General features: G+C 42.5%; 2 protein-coding genes across 4 annotated transcripts; one reads left to right on the top strand and one right to left on the bottom strand.

The window, feature by feature from the left end:
• The first annotated feature begins 12 nt into the window (after nucleotides 1–12).
• Nucleotides 13–16,188, top strand: RBSN (rabenosyn, RAB effector). Of its 2 annotated transcripts, XM_087745333.1 has the most exons (12): nucleotides 13–147; nucleotides 635–927; nucleotides 3,655–3,795; nucleotides 5,678–5,778; nucleotides 6,434–6,479; nucleotides 6,583–6,744; nucleotides 7,652–7,893; nucleotides 8,758–8,828; nucleotides 10,484–10,570; nucleotides 11,042–11,144; nucleotides 11,575–11,649; nucleotides 12,555–16,188. In XM_087745333.1, exons 2-12 carry the CDS (start codon nucleotides 765–767, stop codon nucleotides 13,689–13,691), a joined length of 2,328 nt encoding a protein of 775 aa, XP_087601459.1. In that variant the 5' UTR covers nucleotides 13–147; nucleotides 635–764; the 3' UTR covers nucleotides 13,692–16,188. The 2 variants fall into 2 exon arrangements, with proteins under 2 accessions (XP_087601459.1, XP_087601460.1); XM_087745334.1 differs by lacking the exons at nucleotides 13–147; nucleotides 635–927 and adding an exon at nucleotides 1,878–2,067.
• Nucleotides 7,688–19,100, bottom strand: MRPS25 (mitochondrial ribosomal protein S25). 2 transcript variants are annotated; one of them, XR_015701667.1, is made up of 5 exons: nucleotides 18,376–19,100; nucleotides 18,172–18,278; nucleotides 17,729–17,816; nucleotides 17,186–17,502; nucleotides 7,688–7,827 (listed from the first exon to the last, which is right to left on the bottom strand). XR_015701667.1 is itself a non-coding variant. In XM_009462986.2 (4 exons), exons 1-4 carry the CDS (start codon nucleotides 18,507–18,509, stop codon nucleotides 17,310–17,312), a joined length of 522 nt encoding a protein of 173 aa, XP_009461261.1. In that variant the 5' UTR covers nucleotides 18,510–19,100; the 3' UTR covers nucleotides 17,125–17,309. The 2 variants fall into 2 exon arrangements, 1 of the variants encoding a protein (XP_009461261.1); XM_009462986.2 differs by lacking the exon at nucleotides 7,688–7,827 and having other exon boundaries at nucleotides 17,125–17,502.
• Nucleotides 19,101–19,816: the final 716 nt, after the last annotated feature.

Below are 19,816 nucleotides of genomic sequence, written 5' to 3' on the forward strand. Positions count from 1 at the left end.
CTTCCCGCCCATCGGTATCTCGGCGCTCGCCCCGCCCTCCGCCGGGCTCCACCGCTCCCGGGCAGCCGGGACGCCAAGCGGCTGGGACCGCGGCGGGCCGCGCCTTCCCCGCTGTTGGAGACACGCACCTCCCGGCCGGGCGCTGAGGTGAGGCCCGGCCGCCTGCCCCCCTCCCTCAGGGCTGGCGGCGCCCCTCGGGCGGGGCGGGGCGGGGGCCGCCGTTCGGCGCGAGCGCTAAGCCCCACCCCTTTCCCTGCGTGCCCCCCGCCCCGGCCGCGCGGCGGGCAACGGGCCCGGCGCGTGCTGCCTGCCTGAGCCTGCAGCGCCCCCTTCCCCCCCCCCCCCCCCCCCGAGCTGGGGCGGCGGGCTGCAGGCAGCGCCGGGCCCGGGCCTCCGCGGTGGCCCCGTCCGCCCTCCGCGGCTCGGTGTTCCCAGTTCCCCGCCCGACTTCTCCCAGCGCAGAGGCGCCAGCAGGCCTCTTCCTCGGCACTGGGCTGCCGGCCGAGCGGGTGCCGCATGCGGAGCGGCGGGACGCGGCCCCCGCCCCGCCCGGGGCCTCGGCGTGGGGGGGCCAGGGCGGGCGTGGGGTGAGGCCGTGCCGCCAGCCCGACGCCGCCGCCCGGGTTTCTTTCAGAAAGCCGCCGCGGACGATGCCGCTGCCGCGCCGTTCGCCCCCGCGCTTCGCCCCTGCGAGGCGGCCGAGCCCCGCGCCGCTGCGCCGCTGCTGAAATCGGGGAGCGAGCGCCGCCCGCCGCCGGGCCGCCATGGCGTCCGGCTGCCCGCCGCCCTTCGGGGACCCGGGGGAGATGAGGGAGGGCTTCCTGTGCCCCCTCTGCCTGAAGGACCTCCAGTCTTTCTATCAGCTGCAGTCGCACTACGAAGAAGAGCACTCAAGCGAGGACCGAGACGTCAAAGGACAGCTCAAAAGTAAGAGGCACGGCAGCTGTTGTAACGCGCTCGGTTTTGCCGCGTGAAATTCCCCGCGACGCAAGCTGCTTCTACCGCGAGCTCTCTCAAAATGCCTAAGAATACTAAAATGTCAGTTGAAGTGAGTTACAAGTGAGGTATGGGGTTCCGTTTTCCTGTAAATTACCTTAGGACAAGGCATAATTTTTACATTATTCCCAATACTTTCAATAAGTAAAATCTAAAACAGGCACTTAAAAGACATCACTCTTCAAATCTCTGATTTTATGCATGATTTTTGTTATTGGCCGTTTGGGGTTTTTTATTTGTTTTTGTCTGAAAACTCTGATTTATATTCTAACCCAGATGAATTCCCAAGCATTACTTGAAAACCTTAGAGAACATGGGGAATCTCTGGTACTTGCTCGGTACCAATTCATTAATCCCTTGTTTTGACAGTAAATAAAACTGTAGTTGCGGTTAAAGTGTGAAGTTAAGGAAGGTTGCTGCTGGGAAAAGATGGAAAAGAATGTGGGTGGTGGAGCTGGCCGTAGATGGGGGGAGTGTCCTAGGGTTGTGCTATGGATTACTAACTTTTACTGGTGCTTAAAAAATCCCTTTGAATTCTGTTCTACTAAAATATTTCCTTTTTTTTTTTTTTTTTTTACCCCCCCTTGCATACACAGTGTCACTTTTACATTGAGAGAAAAACGTGCAAAAACTGGTGATAATTCTGTGTGTTCCCTGCAAAAATCTTTCAGGTTTCGTTTTATTATACTAGAGATAGTGGCCGGACAGTCTTGAATTTTTACTCCTCCCCTGGCCCCTTTTTTTTTTTTTCCTGAGATTGATGATTATTACTTCAAAAGTCTTTTTTCTCAGTGAAAAGTTTGTGTTTTTAACAGGCCTATCTTAAGGGTAGCACAGTGAATATTTCACAAAGTTGCTTTCCATCAGTCTGGCTACTTCTTGGCTCTTAGCACCGTGCTCTTCTTGGACAGTGAAGGTAGACCGGTCTGTCAGTACTGCAGTCATGTTCTCATCACGGGTACGGTGCTGTAATAGCTGAATCACAGATGCTTCCGTGGAGCATTTAAACCAGAACAACAATATGATTTTCATTGTGATAACAGGAAAGAAAACAACAATAACTTAGGCTTGGTAAGATTTCCCAAATGCTTCTTTTATTTAATACAAAATACCTGCATTTTTATTTTGTTCTCTCTAGTGTTCTTTTAATCTAAAATAGTGTACTGTGACTTCTCAGGCTGTCTTTCTTAAGTGTTCTTACATAAAGGATGTTGGTTTTGTCTGCTTACTTTCTGTCCTAGTTATTCATGTCAAGGTCTGTCTAGTGAAGTCCATTCTAGAAGAAGAAAGCCAGCAGAATCACCTATTTAAATTACCTGTATTAGGGAGTGGTGTTCAAACTGTGCATCACAAGTGATTGCACGACTTTGTGCTGAACCCCAGCTATCCTAATTGTGGAGTTCTAGAAAAGCTTACAAATCACCTTATTACTTCAGTTGAGTCATCCTGAGGCGGTTAAGTTTGACTTCATGGCAAACAAGATTATGAAGTTTGCTTGAAAAGCTTTTGTGTCTGTGGCAAAGCCATGAGGCAGCCCTACTTCTTTTTGAGTATGTCAGACTTCCGAAGTCTCGAGTGCAAATGTATTTTCTATTTAGAGAGTGTAAACTTCACTTAAGAAACTGCAGTGTGTAGCTGACGTTTGCTATGCTGGCTTGAGAGTAGGTGGGGGGAGGAGAAACCCTTTTTTCTAGATGATGTTACAGTGCTAGCAAAGCCCTTGCCAACCTGACACAGTTTTGTTGAGAAATGTGTTTTATATCCTCAAGTGTCATTTTGGGAGGTAGTGTAACTTCAGCAGCTGAAAAACTGCTAGGAAGTATGATGTCTGTGTGAGGGCCTGCTGGCACAGCCCTAGAGGCTGAAGCGTGGGGGCACAGACTCCAGTAAGGTCAAGGTGGAAGTTCCAGTGTTTTGGATGCTGAATAAGAAAATTAGAAATGTGAAAGGACATGCAAACTCATGGTTCCCAGCAGCTTGTTAGAAAGCTTTATGTGTAAAAAAATCTAGTTCAAGGAGATACTGAAGGTGTTTGGCAAGAAAAGTAGTGCCCTCAACTTCTGCTAGTATCCAGCGAGGAACATAGCTGCAAGGCCAATAAAAGCTCTGAAGTTTCAAGTTCCTGGTCTTTTTTTTTTTTTCCCCAGGAGACTGCCCTCCTCTCGCTAACATTCATATGAGATAATGCATTCATATGAGATAATACTTTTGAAATTACTTAGGTGTACAAGCACGCTGAAATTCTTAGTTTGTAGTTTGTGCAACAAGACAAAGAAAGTGTTAAACATCCTTGAATCCTAAGAAAACCATTGGGAATTAAGAGAATTAAGATATTATCTGTATGATGTCCCAGAATGCTGTGAAACAGGTCACATAGTTTAAGACGGCTTACTGTTTTACAGTGAAGTCCCTGAACGGAGTGTCTAAAACTACTGTTTTGTCATTAGGACCTTAGTGCTACCTTATGACAAATAACAAAGAGCATTTCATGTCATCTGTGATCCTCTGAACAGCATTCTGGTTCTATACAGAACATGTTGAGGATAAGCTTGTCATCAAGGAAAAAGACTTGTGCTAAACGATGAGGAATATTCCATGCTGGTTTCACGTAACAAATATTTGGTGACTACCTGCCACGTTTGGGTTTATCTTTTTCAGATCTAGTCCAGAAGGCCAAAAGAGCAAAGAAGAAATTGCTGAAACGAGAAGATGACAGAACTGATTCTGGATCTCAGGAACGATATGAGTCGTTCAGCTATGGTGGAGTAGATCCATACATGTGGGAGCCCCAGGAAGTAGGTAAGAGAGCTAGAAAGCGATACGCAGTGGGGATAACTTTTCTTTTAATCTTAATTGGGAAAGTGTTACAGTATTGCTAAAGTTGCATGGAATTGTGTCTGTATTGCGTTTGATTCGCTGTAGCATGGGGTTATGGTTTGCGTATTGATTTTGTGCAGCCTGCCTAAGTTGTGTGGGATGATGGGAAAAATGGAGATAATGGGGGAAAAAAAATTGTATGGAATCATACCCCAACTAACCTTGAGAGCAGGATAGCTGTTTGTCATGTCATTGTGCCTGAGCTGTTGAGGCCCGCTGAATATGTGTTTACCTCTGTGCATCTAGCTTCCTTGAGGTGTTCTGCAACCATCGTCTGGCTTTTTACAAAACAGATAATCCACTAATTAATAATTAAGCTATAGCTATATAAAATCTCCAGCATTTGGGCTACACTTAAAATAGTTGTTAGTTTACATGTCTGACAAAAAGCTTGTCCATTGATTTTAAATTCTTTCAGCTTTTTCCTTGGATTTGAGGTGCAGATCATCTCTCCTTAAGAAGAGGTTTACTTTAAAAAAAAAAAAAAGGGAAACAGGCAAAAAAAAGCACAAAACAACAAAAACCCCACCCCAAATCCATCCCTCTGCATATAAATCTACATTTGTAGAATTTCAAGGATAAGTTGACTGAGCCTGTAATTACCAGTACTGCTACTGGAAATTGCCTCTTTCTGTTACTGAAATATTATGGTTACTTTCAGGGGGAGGAAGCAGCACTATCTCTGGTGGATCCTGGGAAAGTTTCCCCTGTGCTGCTGGCAGACTAGGACTTAGTCCTTTGGGTCTGCAGAGTCCGAGTTCTGTATATTATACTTTTGACTTTGTAACTATTTCAGCAGCCATCATAGTATAAATATTAGCTAAGAATAAACTTAGGCAGTGAACTAGCAGAAGGTTTCTGAATATTAGAGAAGTGAGAACTGTTTTCTGATCAGAGTGGAGAAGATGAACCTGATGGATTTTAGGATGGGATTTGGTGGGTTTGTGGAAGGGACTGTGTGATGTCTCCAAAGCAGTGGCTGAGTTCAGTTACCCAGAGGGGCCCTTTCATTCCTATGAATTCAGCTTTGGAGGTTTTTTGGTTATTTCATTAGCATGAGGAAGTGAGATTCTTAAACTTATATAGGTAGTATCAAAAAGCAACATCTGATTTTGTGTTCTACCAGTCAGAAGAAAGATTTTTTTGTTTGTTTGTTTTTAACTTTGATTTTTAATACCTGGCTCATTTTACTTAGAAAAGCATAAAAACTTAAACTTGAAACCAACATTGTCGAGTATGAATTGTGCACTTCTTAAAGAGATGCTATGTTCTTTTGTGTGCTTGGTGATCAGTTTTCTGTAAATCTGAACAGTCATCAAGGATCTGATTCAGACCCCTAAAGGTGGAAGGATGATCAGAAGTCTGAAAGAGAAATTGCTGTTGCATAGACCTCCAGTCATCATTGGACCTGCCTCTTCCCTCTGTTCAACGTGTAGCCAGGAAACTAAAGGCAGTTAGTTTTGAGAATGCTACGAGTTGATAATAGCTTGCCAAATATAACTGAGGGATGAAGAGGGAAAAAAAAATTGTTGCAGATGTTCTCTTTAACATAGTGCGTGTTGTTTTCTGTAGTAGAAATAAAACCCTGGTTGTTGCTAACGTGGAGATTAGGCTTTAACCTGCATGTTTTATTGACAGCAGCACTATGAAAATGAAGGATTCTAATGTGTCTTTAAAATTTGATTTGAACATGAGAAATAAATGATGAAAAGAAGAGACAGCTGTCTTTCAAGAGACATTTAAATGCATTTAAATCCATACAGAACACCTGGGTGACTATGAAAACTTTTTGCTGTCTCCCCAGGTGCTATGAGAAGCCATCTTTCTGACTTCAAGAAACACCGAGCAGCCAGGATTGATCACTATGTAGTTGAAGTCAATAAGTTAATAATCAGGTTAGAAAAGGTAAATTTGCTGCTTTTTAATATTCCAGCCTTCTGAATGTTTCCTAGATTAAAGAAAATCATATTCTTGTATGAAGTGTGCCCATTTATCTAGCAGTGCACTTTTTATAAAGGATAGTAAACTATGACTCTCTTCACATATTACTGTTTTCCTTTTTTATCCTTGAGTACTGTGCTTGCCTGACCCTGTACTGTGGATATGATTTCTGTTTCTATGCACTGTTTTCAAGCTGAAGATGCTACTTCCACGTGCTTCAAGAACTATCTGTTTTCCTGTATATTTTCTCCATCTTTTACTTTACTAAATTTCTCCCTAATGTTTTTGCCATGAATCTTCCAGCTTCTCATTCTTCAAAATCTACCAATGATAAACTTAAATTTTGGCTCAGATTCAGTAATGTTGGCTTCTGTAAGGATTATGTCCAAACTCTTCTGATTTGTACAGGTTTGACAGTCATTGATTAGCACTACTTGTATGAATATGGCATTAGAAACAAATAGGAAGGTTGCAGGAATCTGGTGTAAAACAGGCTGAGACTTCTATCTCTTAAAAATGCTACATTTCTTTTTCTTGTTGGGCTGGCTTGTGTTGGTTTTGGGTTTTTTTTCCTTGCAAAAGTACAATTTTCTTGAATATATTGTTTATCTTCTATTAGCTTACGTCGTTTGACAGAGCAAACACTGAGTCAGCTAAAATAAGAGGTTGGTATGAGCTTACCTCAGACTCTTTGCTCCTATAGTTTTAACCAGCTGAGGAATTAATTGCATGAATATTTTGTGTTGTGTGTATTCCCTCCCCTCACAGCTATAGAGAAGTCTGTTGTGCCTTGGGTCAGCGACCAGGACGTTCCATTCTGCCCAGACTGTGGCAATAAGTTTAGTATTCGAAACCGACGTCACCACTGCCGCCTTTGTGGGTCTATTATGTGCAAGAAGTGCATGGAACTTGTCAGTCTTCCTTTGGCGAGTAAGTATAGTGTGTGGTGTTAATTCCTCCTTTCCTTAGCTCACTCAGGGTGCTAACTGCATCCTGGTTTTTGCCATCAGAAAAAAAGCTGTGGGTAGTATTCTGCCTGTGCGGAAAACTTGGTCTTTAATGTGTCATTCGGTTTCTGTGACACTTGTCTGTGAAACAGAATAAGAACAATTTCTCCATTCTTTGTCTCCGTTCCTTCTTCAGATTTGGAAGTGTTACATAACACTGAAAAAGTTACTAGAAGTAGTAGTAGTATATACTACCAGTAAATATACGGTAAATATAATTAATATTCAGTGTCTTATTCTACTGACTACCATAACTATGAAGGTATTAACTGTAGGAATTGTAACTGCCAAGGCTCTTGACATTTAAGACTACTGTGGGTATTTCCAGTCTTGCCCGTGTTTGTGCAAATGCTGACATTAAGGAAATTCATCTACAAGCCTTTAAGAAACCCTTTGAACTTTAATATCCTCATCTAGTGCATTGGAGAGCAGACCATATTTTCTGTGGAAATAAATGACATTAACTGTGCTTTTTGGAGCATTCAAGCACAAAACATGGACAACATGAACATACTTGTTCTTCCACACACTATACTATGCATGCTCCGACATGAGAATGCTTCTAGGCGTAGGCAGAAGAGGTGGTTCTCAGCAGTCTGCTCTCTAGCTGCTTTTAGAATGGAGCAGGATTTACAGTGAAGACCCAAATTCTGACTTGCAGTCTTGGTTGCCATGGGTTCCTTGCATGTTCCTTGCTGAAGCAGACTGTTTCAACTTGGTTTTCTAATATTACCTGAATGTAAAGTTTCTGTTAAAGTGCAATTCATTTGTGTTGGTAAAATCTGTTGGCTTCTCTAGTCACTGTAAAATTACCTGTGTATAATTTTTAGGCAAACTCACTAGTGCCAGCAAAGAGGCCTTGGGTTCTCATACTAGCCCGAACTCCTCACCTAATAGCGTCCATAGCTCCCGCCGTGGCAGCATTAGCAGCATAAGCAGTGTGAGCTCTGTTCTGGATGAGAAGGATGATGACCGAATCCGTTGTTGTCGGCATTGTAAAGACACCCTGTTGAAAAGAGAACAACAGATTGATGAGAAAGAATACACTCCAGAGATTGTGAAACTCTATGAGGTAAATCAGACTCTTTGCTGCTTTCATCCTCAGTATATATATCTGCAGTTGTCACTACTTGACTTTTGGCTTGTTATCTCATGTCCAAGCTCTTACTTTATGACTTAATAGTCACTTGCGTTACAATAGACTCTACTGGGTGTTTATGCCACGTAACAAAGATATATCTGAAATGATGGAGCCAGTTGCCATGTAGTATTTATATCCCATGATAAGTTCAAACATCATTTGAAGTTACATTTTCATTCTTATCATCTGGAACTAATAGTTCTGAGATGGCTCTCTCTTAAAATTGTGAACTATCTCAGCTGGGATTCCTCAGAACAGTTCTTGTTTAAACCAATGATACGCTGTACACTTTGGGCTGCACTGGAACTATAGGACTCGATGTTGTCAGCACTGTTTGCCCTCACACTGATGGCAAATGCTTTTTTTTGAACCATCTGTATCAATCAAGATCATATGGCTGGAACGTTGTGTTCAAATCTACTTTGAAAGCAGGTACTGACAATCATCAGGTATCTTCAGTAGACTCTGCATCCCCCCCAGGTTAGTATTAATGGGAGTTTCTGTTGTGCTCTTTGTGAAGAGATTTAAGGCTAGAAGTTGTCCCAAGTCGTCCTTTAAAACAGCTTCTGAATTCAAAATTCACTTTGCAGGGGTACAGGGAGTCTTTCTCTGTTCCTGACCACGCTGTCTGTGTTCTGAAGATAACTGGAGGGTCTTGTCATCCTGAGTAGTTAAATGGCTTTCATCACGGTTAACTTCTCATGCTGCCTGTACACATTCAAGGTTTATGTCAGCATGTTCTTGCATTAGTGTTTCAATATAAATTCTGTTTTTACACATTTTGTTTTAAACAAGAAACTCCGACTCTGCATGGAGAAGGTTGACCAGAAAGCGCCAGAATACATAAGGATGGCAGAATCACTAAAGTAAGCCCCATTTGCTGATTTTGTTTATTAATATATGTATTTTTTTCCTTCCCAAAAGTGTGGGAAGGAGTAAGGAAGTGGCGTGCTAAGGCTGCAAGAGTGTGTAAATGATAAGAAAAAGCAGTGTTAGATTATCTGTTGTTTTTTGGATGCTCTTCAAATAAAGTAGTACTGAATTAATTATTAATGGTAACATTGCATACAGAGGTCCGATTTATTTTTTTTTTTAAGCCACTTCCCAGTGAGGCGCCACTGTCATACTTTGACATGTCATCTTTCCAAAAAGGAAGTACAAGGCTACAATTCTTGTTGTGTAGATGAGCCTCTTTGAAACAGTTGAAGTAGGATATTACTGCCCTCAGGTGGATGGTATGGCTTCCAAGCAGTGCCAGCAGCGAAGGATCGTTTGACTGCTTCTCATCTGTTCTTGTGTAAAGCAAGCCACCTTCACCTGATAGTTGTTCTAAATCTAGCTGGCCTGCCCTGTGCTGCAGTGGATAAGCAGCATTCACATTTCACGCTTCTGTGCATAATTTCTTGCAGTAGTATTCTCTCACTGGGGTAACTTAAATCTCCCCAGCTGTATCTGCAAGAGGTTGTTAGGTTATACTTCTGGCTCGTATAGTAGAGAAATACACAGATTGGCATTAGATGATGAAGCACGTCCATTTGGGAAGTTAACAAATATTTCTGTACCTGTCCTTTAGATCGGATAGTTGTAGAAAAATTAGGCTGTCATTCATTGTAACAAAACTGTTTTTGTAAAAACACACCTCCTGAAAGGAAGAAGGAAGTATAGAAGGTGAAAAACATGCTAAGCTGTTACTGCTTTTTGTCAGAACTTCATGAGAGCTGGTGTTACGTGGCTTGACTACTGGAGAAAAGTGAAGATACAAGTGTTCTGGATAATGGAAGCACATGTCAGAAAACAACAGACTTCTTACTGATGAAATTAAAGATTTCAGGCTAGTAGTGAGTCCCAGAAACTGGAATCGTACAGATAGTGAAGTTGCTTTTGATCCTTATCTTTTATATTTGTGATATAAAAGGAGGGGGAAGCTAAAAACTGGTGAAGAGTCTTCCCTGTCAAATCCTAATTGGTTTTATCAGTAAATGTAAGATTCTAGTAAAGTGCGTATAATAGATTGCGTCCCCATGTGGACACTTGGTTACTAGCGTCTTAAATATTATACCCATGTGGGGTTGTAGGCTTTTGTTCTCTGACAAACGTTAGTAGAGATAACTATTTCACTTTAATGGTGTAGTTACTTATTCAATTAGTCAGTGTTTTTTTCCCGCACCCAATTGCCTGGAAAAGAACACAAAATAGATGCATTTGCTAAGTATGTGTATCTTTTGGATACTATTGGTAGAGTGGCATTCTTGTTATAAAATACGATTTCTCCTGTAAATAATAATACAATCACAAATAAAATGATCTTCTCTGAAATGTTCACGTTCACAAGATAATTGTAATTTTCCACTTCTGTCACAAAGAAAGGGTTTTTAAACACAATGAGCTTGAAATAAAATCATTCAACCCCTTTAACTATTCTTACCATTGTTGAATCTTAGTCATCTTGGAATAACTTCTAGTGTTGTGTGTATTGTTATCCGGATGCATGACTTATAATAAAGTTGTATTTATTTCTTAGTGCTGGGGAGACAACCTACAATCTTGAACATGCTAATGACTTGAGGGTGGAGATTCAAAAAGTATACGAACTTATAGATGCCTTAAGGTAAAAGATCTCTCCCCTCCCCCCCATCATGTGTGTATCTCCCTCTGTTATGACTTCTCTGTATTTTTTTTCTCAACTGTTGGTATCTGTGTGTGTGTAGCATATACCTGCTTATTCATACGGATAATCAATTTGTCTGCTCAGTTGTAAAGAGCATGTGAAAAGGCGGATGTCGTTCCTGTGCACCATCAATTTCTACTTCCTTTTCCAATCTTAAAAATTGTGCATTCCTCTGCAGTGGAAATAACTAAGCACAGAGGAAACAAATAGTGAAATAGTTTGGGTTTTTTATTGTTTGTTTTTTTTTAAAAAGGGTGGGAGTGGCAAGTATTACAAACTGTAATATCCAAAATGGTTTACCTAAAAGAACATCAGAAAATTTTCATCCAACATTGTCTCCCTCCCCTTCTGTTGCATTTTCGCTGGCCCTTGTTTTTGAACTGATGAGGCTGTATGTTTCCTTTGATTCAGTAAGAAGATTTTGAGTCTAGGCTTGCATGAAGATCCCCAACCTCATCCTAAAACACTACAACTTCAGAGAATGATAAGATACTCAGCTACGCTTTTTGTTCAGGTAAATGGAGCATATGTTATGAGCTGAATGTAAATTTTATATAGTATTCTCTTCTTTGCCAGGCATCCCTGTGGTTTGAAACTATTTTGACAGGAGGTTTAGTTCTATACATTTTCTGTAGTTCCCCTAATGACTTACGGTAGCCTTAGAAGAGCTAGCTTGAATACAGATAGTGTAGTCAGAGCAGCATTGAGTTTAGGGACCTAAGAGAATGTGTGAATTTTGGTTTTGTCTCTTGCTGAGGTGTGAACCTAGCTAGCAGTATAGGTACGGCAGCAAAGCCGTGCTCAGGCTTGCAGCAGTGACTGCACTGTAGAAGTACCTTTTATTTGTTTGTGGGGCGTTCGGTTGGTGGTATCTCTCTTTTCAAGTACTTGAAAATTGGCTGAATACCTGCAAGCAACACTGTAAATATTTCAATTTTTGCCAGGAAAAACTGCTTGGCCTGATGTCCCTGCCCACCAAAGATCAGTATGAAGAATTGAAGAAGAGAAGACTGCATATGGTAAGATCAGTTACATCTTGCATCAGGGCCTCCTTCAAGGGCTTAAGCCTAGTAGCTGTGTGTATGAATAGTTGCCTTTAACATTGGATTGCGGTTTTTCATTTTTTTTTTAATGCAGATCATTCCATACCCTTTTTCAGGGATGCATGTAACACCATCATTGTATTCTGTCCAGAACATAAATAGGTGTGCACTGAGCAGCTGAACGCTTCTAGAAAGCAGCAGTGACTTGGTTGCACATGCTGTTTCTGCTGCAGTGCCTGCGGAACAAGCCCTAAACTAAGTATGTTAGTTTACATGGATTTTTCAAATGGTATTCTGGAGTTCATTTGCACAAGTAGAATTTGGAGACTTCTTTCAGTGGTGAAAAAGGACATGTTAGAATAAGGATGCCTCTTCAGAGAAAGAGGGTTTTTTTTTCAGGTAGGAGGGAGGACATCATTAATTGTAAACTAAACCAGCTTTATCTTGAGGTAGAAGTTGAGACATAAGAATTGTTGCACTGCAAAAGCTAATGATATCAGTGACCTTTAACACTGATGTTCTATTACAGATGTCTGCTGTCGTGATACGGTTCCTCTCCCAGTCAATCTAGACCACTCTTTGCACAGCTGCATTAGGCATTTTTTTGCTCTGTAAAAAGCGCTGTCACTGCTCCTACTTGCCCTCACATTTGTAGAGGCAGATGTCATGGGATTTTGATGGGTATCGTCACAAACTGAAGGGAAGGATTTAGGTAATATTATGAAAATAAGCATTTTCTGTGAAGTAACCAAAAATGCAGCTGATACCTTTCAGTGACAGCCAGCACTGTCTAAGATTGGCTAACTTCTTGTACCTATGGATATTTAGAAAGGAATTTTTCAAGCTCATGGTGTTCTCTTACTACATGTTTTTTGTTTTAGGTGGCTCTCGAAACACATGGAAAACAAGAGGAAAAGCAGAAAGACTTTATCTCCAGATCTGCAGCCGCAGTTAATGGCGATGCAACTCACCTGAAAAAAGGAACAGTCAGGAAATCTGAAGGCTGGTTACCTACATCTAGCATATCGAGAGAGAGTGAGATAGCAGACCCACTTCTGCAGCAGATTGACAATATCACATCCTTTATTAAGCAAGCAAAGGCAGCTAACAGGATAGATGAGGTCCATATGTTGCAAGAGAACCTGAGGCAGCTTCAGGATGAATATGATCAACAACAAACTCTGAAAGCTATTGAGCTTTCTAAAAAACAGGCAGAAGAGGAAGAGATGCAGAGGGAGGAACTTCAGGTCCTTCGTGAAAAAGAGTGGGAAAGAGAACACCACAAATTCATGTCTCAGCATTCAAGGACACGCTCCTTAGACTTCAGAGAAATCAAGCAGCATCAGCATGAAGTTGCAAAAGAGAATCGGAACTTGACAGCACGTGCATTGGATTTGGATATTATTCAGCTCAAAGGGGACCCGGGTTTTGAAACTCCTGCTGTTGAGCAGCTGCCAGCTAAAGAGCACTTGATCTTCACACTCAAACCCCAGAATGTCCCCCCGTGCGACAAAGACCAAGATCAGACAGCCTGTCTAAACCCCTTTGAAGATGAAGCAGATACCCCTCAGTTAGAGGAAGATCCTGCTAACCCATTTGCCAAAGACACTTCTCCGATGGTTTCTTTCTCTAACACAGCTCTGCAAAGTGATAAAAAAGAATATAATCCATTTGAAAATGAGGAGGAGGATGAACAAACTAATGGAGCACGTGGCAGTACTTTAAACCCTTTTGAAGAGGATGAAAATCCATTTCAAAAGCCTGGGGGTGGTTGGAATTCTGGGAATCCATTTGAAGAGGGATCCTCTACCAATCCCTTTGAAGTGGAGGATGGCAGTGAGATCTCTGGAGAGGAGGCTATAGAGGAAGAGCTGCTTCTCCAACAGATAGATAATATCAAAGCTTATATATTTGATGCCAAACATAGTGGACGAATGGATGAGGTGGAGGTACTGACAGAGAACTTAAAGGAATTGAAGCGCACATTAGCAAAGCAGAAGGAGAAATCCAACTGCTGAAGCAGAAATAGGGCTGTGTAATAATTATTTTCACTCTGCTGTTGAATATGGGAAGGTAGAGCAGATACTTATAAACAGGAGTACAGATCACAAGAGGGAATTGGGAGAATCTTGACTTTTATGCACTTTCAATTAGGCATTTCCACTACTACTCAGTCTGGAAGAAAGAACTATTGAGGTGTGCTGCTGGTCTCAAATACTTAATACTAAGAAATTTTAACCTAACTTGTTACAACACTCTTAATGCTAACTGGTCTTATTGTGTGCTTATTTTGGTCAAAGTGGTTAAGTGCTAATAGGGAACTATGACTTGGAAATGATTGCAATGTTGGTTTGCCATCTTTCCCCCTTTCTGTTGCAGTAGTGTAGTATTGGCCTTTCACGTGGGGCTTTGACTAAAGAGAGACAAAAACTTGTCTAGAACTTCTGCATCCTCTGATAATGGCACAGTGCGGTGTTACTGGCTAGCTTGATTGCCTAATGGTGTTAGGAGAAAGTGCTGTTAAAAGGCTACTGTGATTCTTTGAGGTGCAGAATATACAGGCTTGCAGATCAATTTTGTGCAATGCTAATACATAAAAGGGATTTTAAGACTGAGAATAACTTTATAACTGATCTTAACATGAGTAACTTTTTAATGTGTTTATAAAAATTCCCAAGTAAAATTTGGATGCTGTCTTTTCATCACTTTTTGTTTCCCATTTGCTCTGAGCACAAATTACAGTGTAATAGAGAGCGCCATGCTGGCTTCAGAGACCTGCTTGTGAGGGAACAAGTATCTACTCATTTCCAGGGAAAAGAGCATCAGGCTAGCACCATTTCAAACTATAATGGGTGATCCTCTAATTCCTAATTATCTTATGGAATCTACACATTCCTTTAAATTCTCTGGGTGACAGAAGGATCACGTTTGTCATACTTGTGAGACTGGAACCCTCTTTGTAGCATTCAAGGAACAAAAATCTTGTTTATAATGGAGAGCTGAAGTGGCACTGAACTGGAATTCTGTGAAAGCTGGGAGACAGTCTGTGGCTGCGACAGTGCCAAATAGCAATTCTCTTTCATATTTGATTCCCCTCAGAAGTTATGAGAATCGGGCATGTCTTAAATAAGAAGCTCCAAACTGGAGTCGTCTTGTGATCCTGTGGTCTGGGGGATGAGTAGGTGATGGCCAGCACCTGGAGGTGGGATGCAGGAGGGCATCCCAGCATGCAGCAGGGCTTAGAGCTGGGCTGCTGAAGATTGGCATCAGAAATGTACCATCGCTTCAGGGTTAGGTAGCCTGTATCTTTGTGAAAGATGGAGCCTAAGCTGCTTTGATTTTTGTCTTTGAAAGGCAGAGGTCCGGCATCAGTGTTTGAAAGGGTGGTGGGGAGGAGTTAGTCTAAAGGGTGTATGTATTTAAAGCTAGTATAGAGGAAAGTCAGGCAGATCACACTGTACAGCACTAAGAATAGCAGGCTTACTCGGAAGTGTAAACTCTTATGGAATGGGACGTGTCTTTTAACTATGTCTCTGATAATATTTATTAGCATAGCTGTAACTCAAGCATTGCAGAGTATTTTAGAGACACAAATAACTATGCTACATAAAGAGCAGGAACTCTAGTTTTATTTTGCTGTAAATAAGTGGAGGTAGGGACTTCTGGAACTGCTGTTTAAAAAACCCGAACCACGTATATCTTAATAGCACTAGTTAACTGATCAAAATAACTTAGAGCAGCCAGTTAAGGATGGCTGATGTTCTCCCTACCGTAGCCTAAATCTGCAGTTGAAAAGTGCAGGACAGGTTGTCTTAAGACCATGAAGTTTTTATACTGAGATGTTTTAATAGAGTTGATTGAGTCCCTGAGTGTTATTTTGCACCAAGTGAAATGAAGAACAGAGGACTTGAAAGGTCGTAAACTAACAGAACACGTGCACTATGGCACCAGATTTATGAAGGCAGAGAAAAATAAGTGTTGATAGGTAAACATAATCCTTGGAATTGTTTAACAGAAACAGTATAAGGTAGTTATTTAAGACAGAATGATTTGCTAGTTAAGAGGATTGCTCCCTGCACTGTAACCCAAAGCTTTTTTTGGTATCAACATGAAAAAAATGTTTCAGTGGCTTCAGCTTTCACATTTTAAAGTGTTTTTTTCCTTGTTGCCACTATCCTGCCTTGTTTGTATTTTCAGTCTAATACACTAATAATTAAAATATCCTTATTGTACATGTAATATATTTTTACGAGCAGATAACAGACTAGCATACCTCATGATCTTTGTCAGTGTTAAATGTGGTAGACTAGGCATCTGATACTAAAGTCATCTCCAAAGTGAAGACCTTATGCTGGTAGCTGGACTTCTCTGAGGCTCCCAAGGCACAATGGAATGAAGACATCTTAACCATAAAGCTCAATAAATAACTTACATTGACTTTTGTTAAAATTGCATGCACTACTCTGTATGGAAACTTTGTAAACAGAGATGAAATAAAACAACAGGTTTATTTTGTGCTGTGTTCGTCCTTGACAATTTTTACAGGACGCTTGAATTGGTGTGAACTTTTGTACTTTACCGTTAGCTCAGAAATGCTGAAATACAGTTCTACAGTAATTTGCATATATAAGCCTGACTTAAAGGTATATGCAATTACCAAATTCCAAGCAATAGAGTACAATCTATCATATCTTTATACACTGTTACAGGTATAGTGTAATTGTTTGGTGAGGCAGGAGCTATGATGATTTAGAAGGGGTTTTTTGACCACGTGCAGGGAGCAGGAGTGTTTGAGGTGAGTTATATAGCAGCACTGCACTTTGAAGCACAATGGACTTTCTGGCTAGAATCTGCTGGAAGTTAGTAAATCTAGATGCAGTTTGCCTTTGTATGGCTCTCTATTTTTTTTTTTTTGAAGGAAGACTGCTTAGGAAATTGTCTTAATTTAAGAGTAGCTTTAAATTTTTTTTTTTTGAAGGACAATAATGGTAATTGTAAAGCATCTTTCAAATACCAGCTTACATGTTCTCCTTTACTGCTGATATTCTTGACTTGATGAGTGCTTCTCAGAGCTGCAGTATCAACTGCAAAAGTTCTATCTTGTTGTAAATGAGACTTTCAACTGTTCCTCAATTGAGAAAATTCAGCATCTAGTTTGAGCCTGGAGTTACGTTATCGTTTGGCTGTCTTCAGTTAGTACAAGATAAAAGCATTCCTGCTGATTTCTGCACCACTTTCTATAAATTGTGGAATTCCCTGCTGCTTCTAAGATAAATTAACTTTTTAGTCTAGTCTCTCTATCCCAAAGCAAATGTGACCTTGGTTTTGCCATAACCTTATACATGCAGGCACGAGTAGGAAATAGGGCTCTAGTCACTCTGTTTTCCGTGTTTTGTTTTCCTTTTATGCAGTGTTGACTGTAAGGCTTTGTAAAACTGGCACCAAAAAAGCTGGATTTTTAACTTTTATTTTTCACTTTAATTAGTCTAGTTGTAGCTGTAAGAAGACTTACGAGGCAAAGTTGTCTGTATTACATGAACTTGCTTGTTCCTGTTTCCAGGAGCTGTTAGCTCTTGTCTCTCACTGAAGTACCTTCACCATCCAGCCCTGAGGAAAAAACCGCGTGACTTGAGATGTCAGGCCGATGCTTCATTTTTCGTAGCAGCTTTGAATTTTCCCCTCATCTCTTTGGGCAGTGGCACAAAAGCAGGGCAGGGAACTTGGCCTTCAATTTCACACATGCATTCTCGCAGATGATACTTCTTGGGCCCAAAAGTTGCTGGATGTGATAGTTTTTTCCTTTCTCTTTCCTCTTTTTCAAGCGTTTCTCTAGAAGAGAGATCTGTTTGTTACTATCAGAAGCCTGAATGGCAATATTTCCTTTCCCTTCCCTGGCCCCAATCTACCAGAATGATGGATTTACAATTCCTAGTTTGTGGACTTTATGTAGCTCATGCCCATTTTGTCTGGGAAAAGTAGTATTTCTTTCTGTATACCTGACAACAGTTCGCAGGGATTGTATTATAATGTATGTTAGTTTATTAAGTGTACTTACTTGCTTTTCCCCAAGATTTTTTTGATGTGCTCTGTTATCTCTTTGTTGGTTTTATCTTCCACATCAACCAAAACTTGTTCTCCGTTGTCTGCCAAGAAAGATTTGTAATAGTATGTCAAACCTATTGCTGTTTCACAGTAGCTGCAGAAAGTGCTTTAAACACACAAGACTCAGCCATCTGCTTCCCTACCGCGGTGAATGTACACTGTAATGTTTCTTTGCTAACACATACATGCTAACAAGCACCCTTCTTCCTCCCTGGCGGTTAGCGCGGCAGAAACGCGGATCGAACCACCCTCCCGGCGTGAAAACCGTCGCTGCTCTGATGCCCCTGCAGGCGAACCCGCTGGGGGCAGCCCTGCCCGGGGCAGCCCTGCCCGGGGCTCCCGGAGGGACAGGGCCCTCGGGGCGGGACAGGCCCGCCCGCTCCCGGCGCCACCTACCCAAGTAGAAGCGGAGGAAGGGCGAGGGGGTCATGTTCCTGAACAGCATGATCTGCACCCAGGGGTTCTTGTACTGGATCTGGGGGATGTTGAAAAACACAAACTTTCTGGAAAGAAGGAGAAGAAAAACGCACAAACGCCAGCCGAGATGCCTCTGAGGAAGGGGCAGACCGCCCCGCGCTCCCGCCGCGGCCCCGCGCTCACCTCGCCCCCTCGCTCAGCTCTCCCGCCGTGTTGTAGTTCACCGTCATCACCTTCACCGAGCTCTTGAAGATGACGTCGCCCTGGCTCAGATACTGCAGCGTCCGCCTGATGGGGAACCGGCCTTTCATCGGCATGGCGGCCGCCTGCGCCCGCCTCAGCTCCGCCGCCGGGCGGAAATGGCGGGAAGCGCCGCCCCGCGCCGAGAGCGGCGGGAGCCGCAGTTCTCTCAGCCGCCGCGCCCGCTCCTCCGGCGACGCAGGGGGCGACGGGGCCGCGCCGCGCCTCCCTCCGCCGGCAGCCTGCCGGGGCGGAGGTGCCGCTTAACCCGCCGGGGCGGAGGTGCCGCTTAACCCGCCGGCGGTGCCGTCTGCGCGCCTCTCCCAGCCGTTTCTCCCGCTCTCTTAGAGAGGTCTGTAAGGCCCAAAGAAGGTGCGCAAAGCCGGATGTCCTTTTCACCGGTGTCTTGCAGTTTATATCAGAGACTCTGCCATCGTGAGCTGGGTTTTGCAGCTGAGCAAGGGTTTTGGGGCTGTTGGAAGGCGGTACGTCGAGGGCCGGCTGCGGGCCCGGGCGGCCTCCGCTCGCTCCTCTGCTCGTCCCCAGCCGCCGCCCTTGGCTGGCGTCTCCGAAGGGAAACCGCGCTTCCTTTCCTAACGTGAGGAAGTCAAACCCGCCCCAAACCAGGTGTTTTGGAGGCAAAGATCATAAGAAAGGGTGACATGAAAAAAGTATGTAAGGTACACGCAGGTATCCCAATGTGACAGCTAAAGCGGGAGAAATAACTAGGTAGTAACAATTAAGGGAAGTAGAAGAGTTGGAAGGTGAGCTAAAACATAAAGAAAGGGCCGCAACTCTTCTCCCGGGGGGGGGGGGGGGGGGGGGAGGAATAAAGAAAAGAAAAAATGAAAAAGTAAAAAAAAAAAGTAAAAAAACCTAAAAAAAGTAAAAAAAAAATTTTACTTCATTTTTGTTGTTTCCTTTTGTAGTAACGTCGTATCTTGATGCAAATCAAATTTCTGAAACGTGCTATTGGCAAGGGGGTTTTGTTGTGTGTTTTTTTCTTCTACTTTTTCACTATTACTTTCGTTTAAGCGGCTAAAGAAATATAAAAAGCAACTCAATTTAATACATTATTTGGCATGACATGAATGAATGTACGTTTTTGTCTGTAACAAGTCAGACAACTCTGCCAAGTACAAAAAATGCATATTGTGCTTGAAAGGGTTAAAGCCAAGATAGACAAAGCCACTGCATCAAAATGCCTCCTGAAAAGCCTAGGAGCAAGGAGTATATTTAAATATTTTAGTCACTTAACTAAACAAAAGAAAGGCGTTTGTGATTTAGGGAGTAGTTAGAATGGTTGTAAGATAAGGGGGCTCCGGGATAATCCCATCTCAGACAACTGGGCCTTGGAGAACAAATGCATGGAAGATGGGAGGTC

This window comes from Nipponia nippon, unplaced genomic scaffold (assembly GCF_047370975.1).
Source record: "Nipponia nippon isolate SJK-2023a ecotype South Korea unplaced genomic scaffold, ASM4737097v1 scaffold_9, whole genome shotgun sequence".
Lineage (NCBI taxonomy): Eukaryota > Metazoa > Chordata > Aves > Pelecaniformes > Threskiornithidae > Nipponia > Nipponia nippon.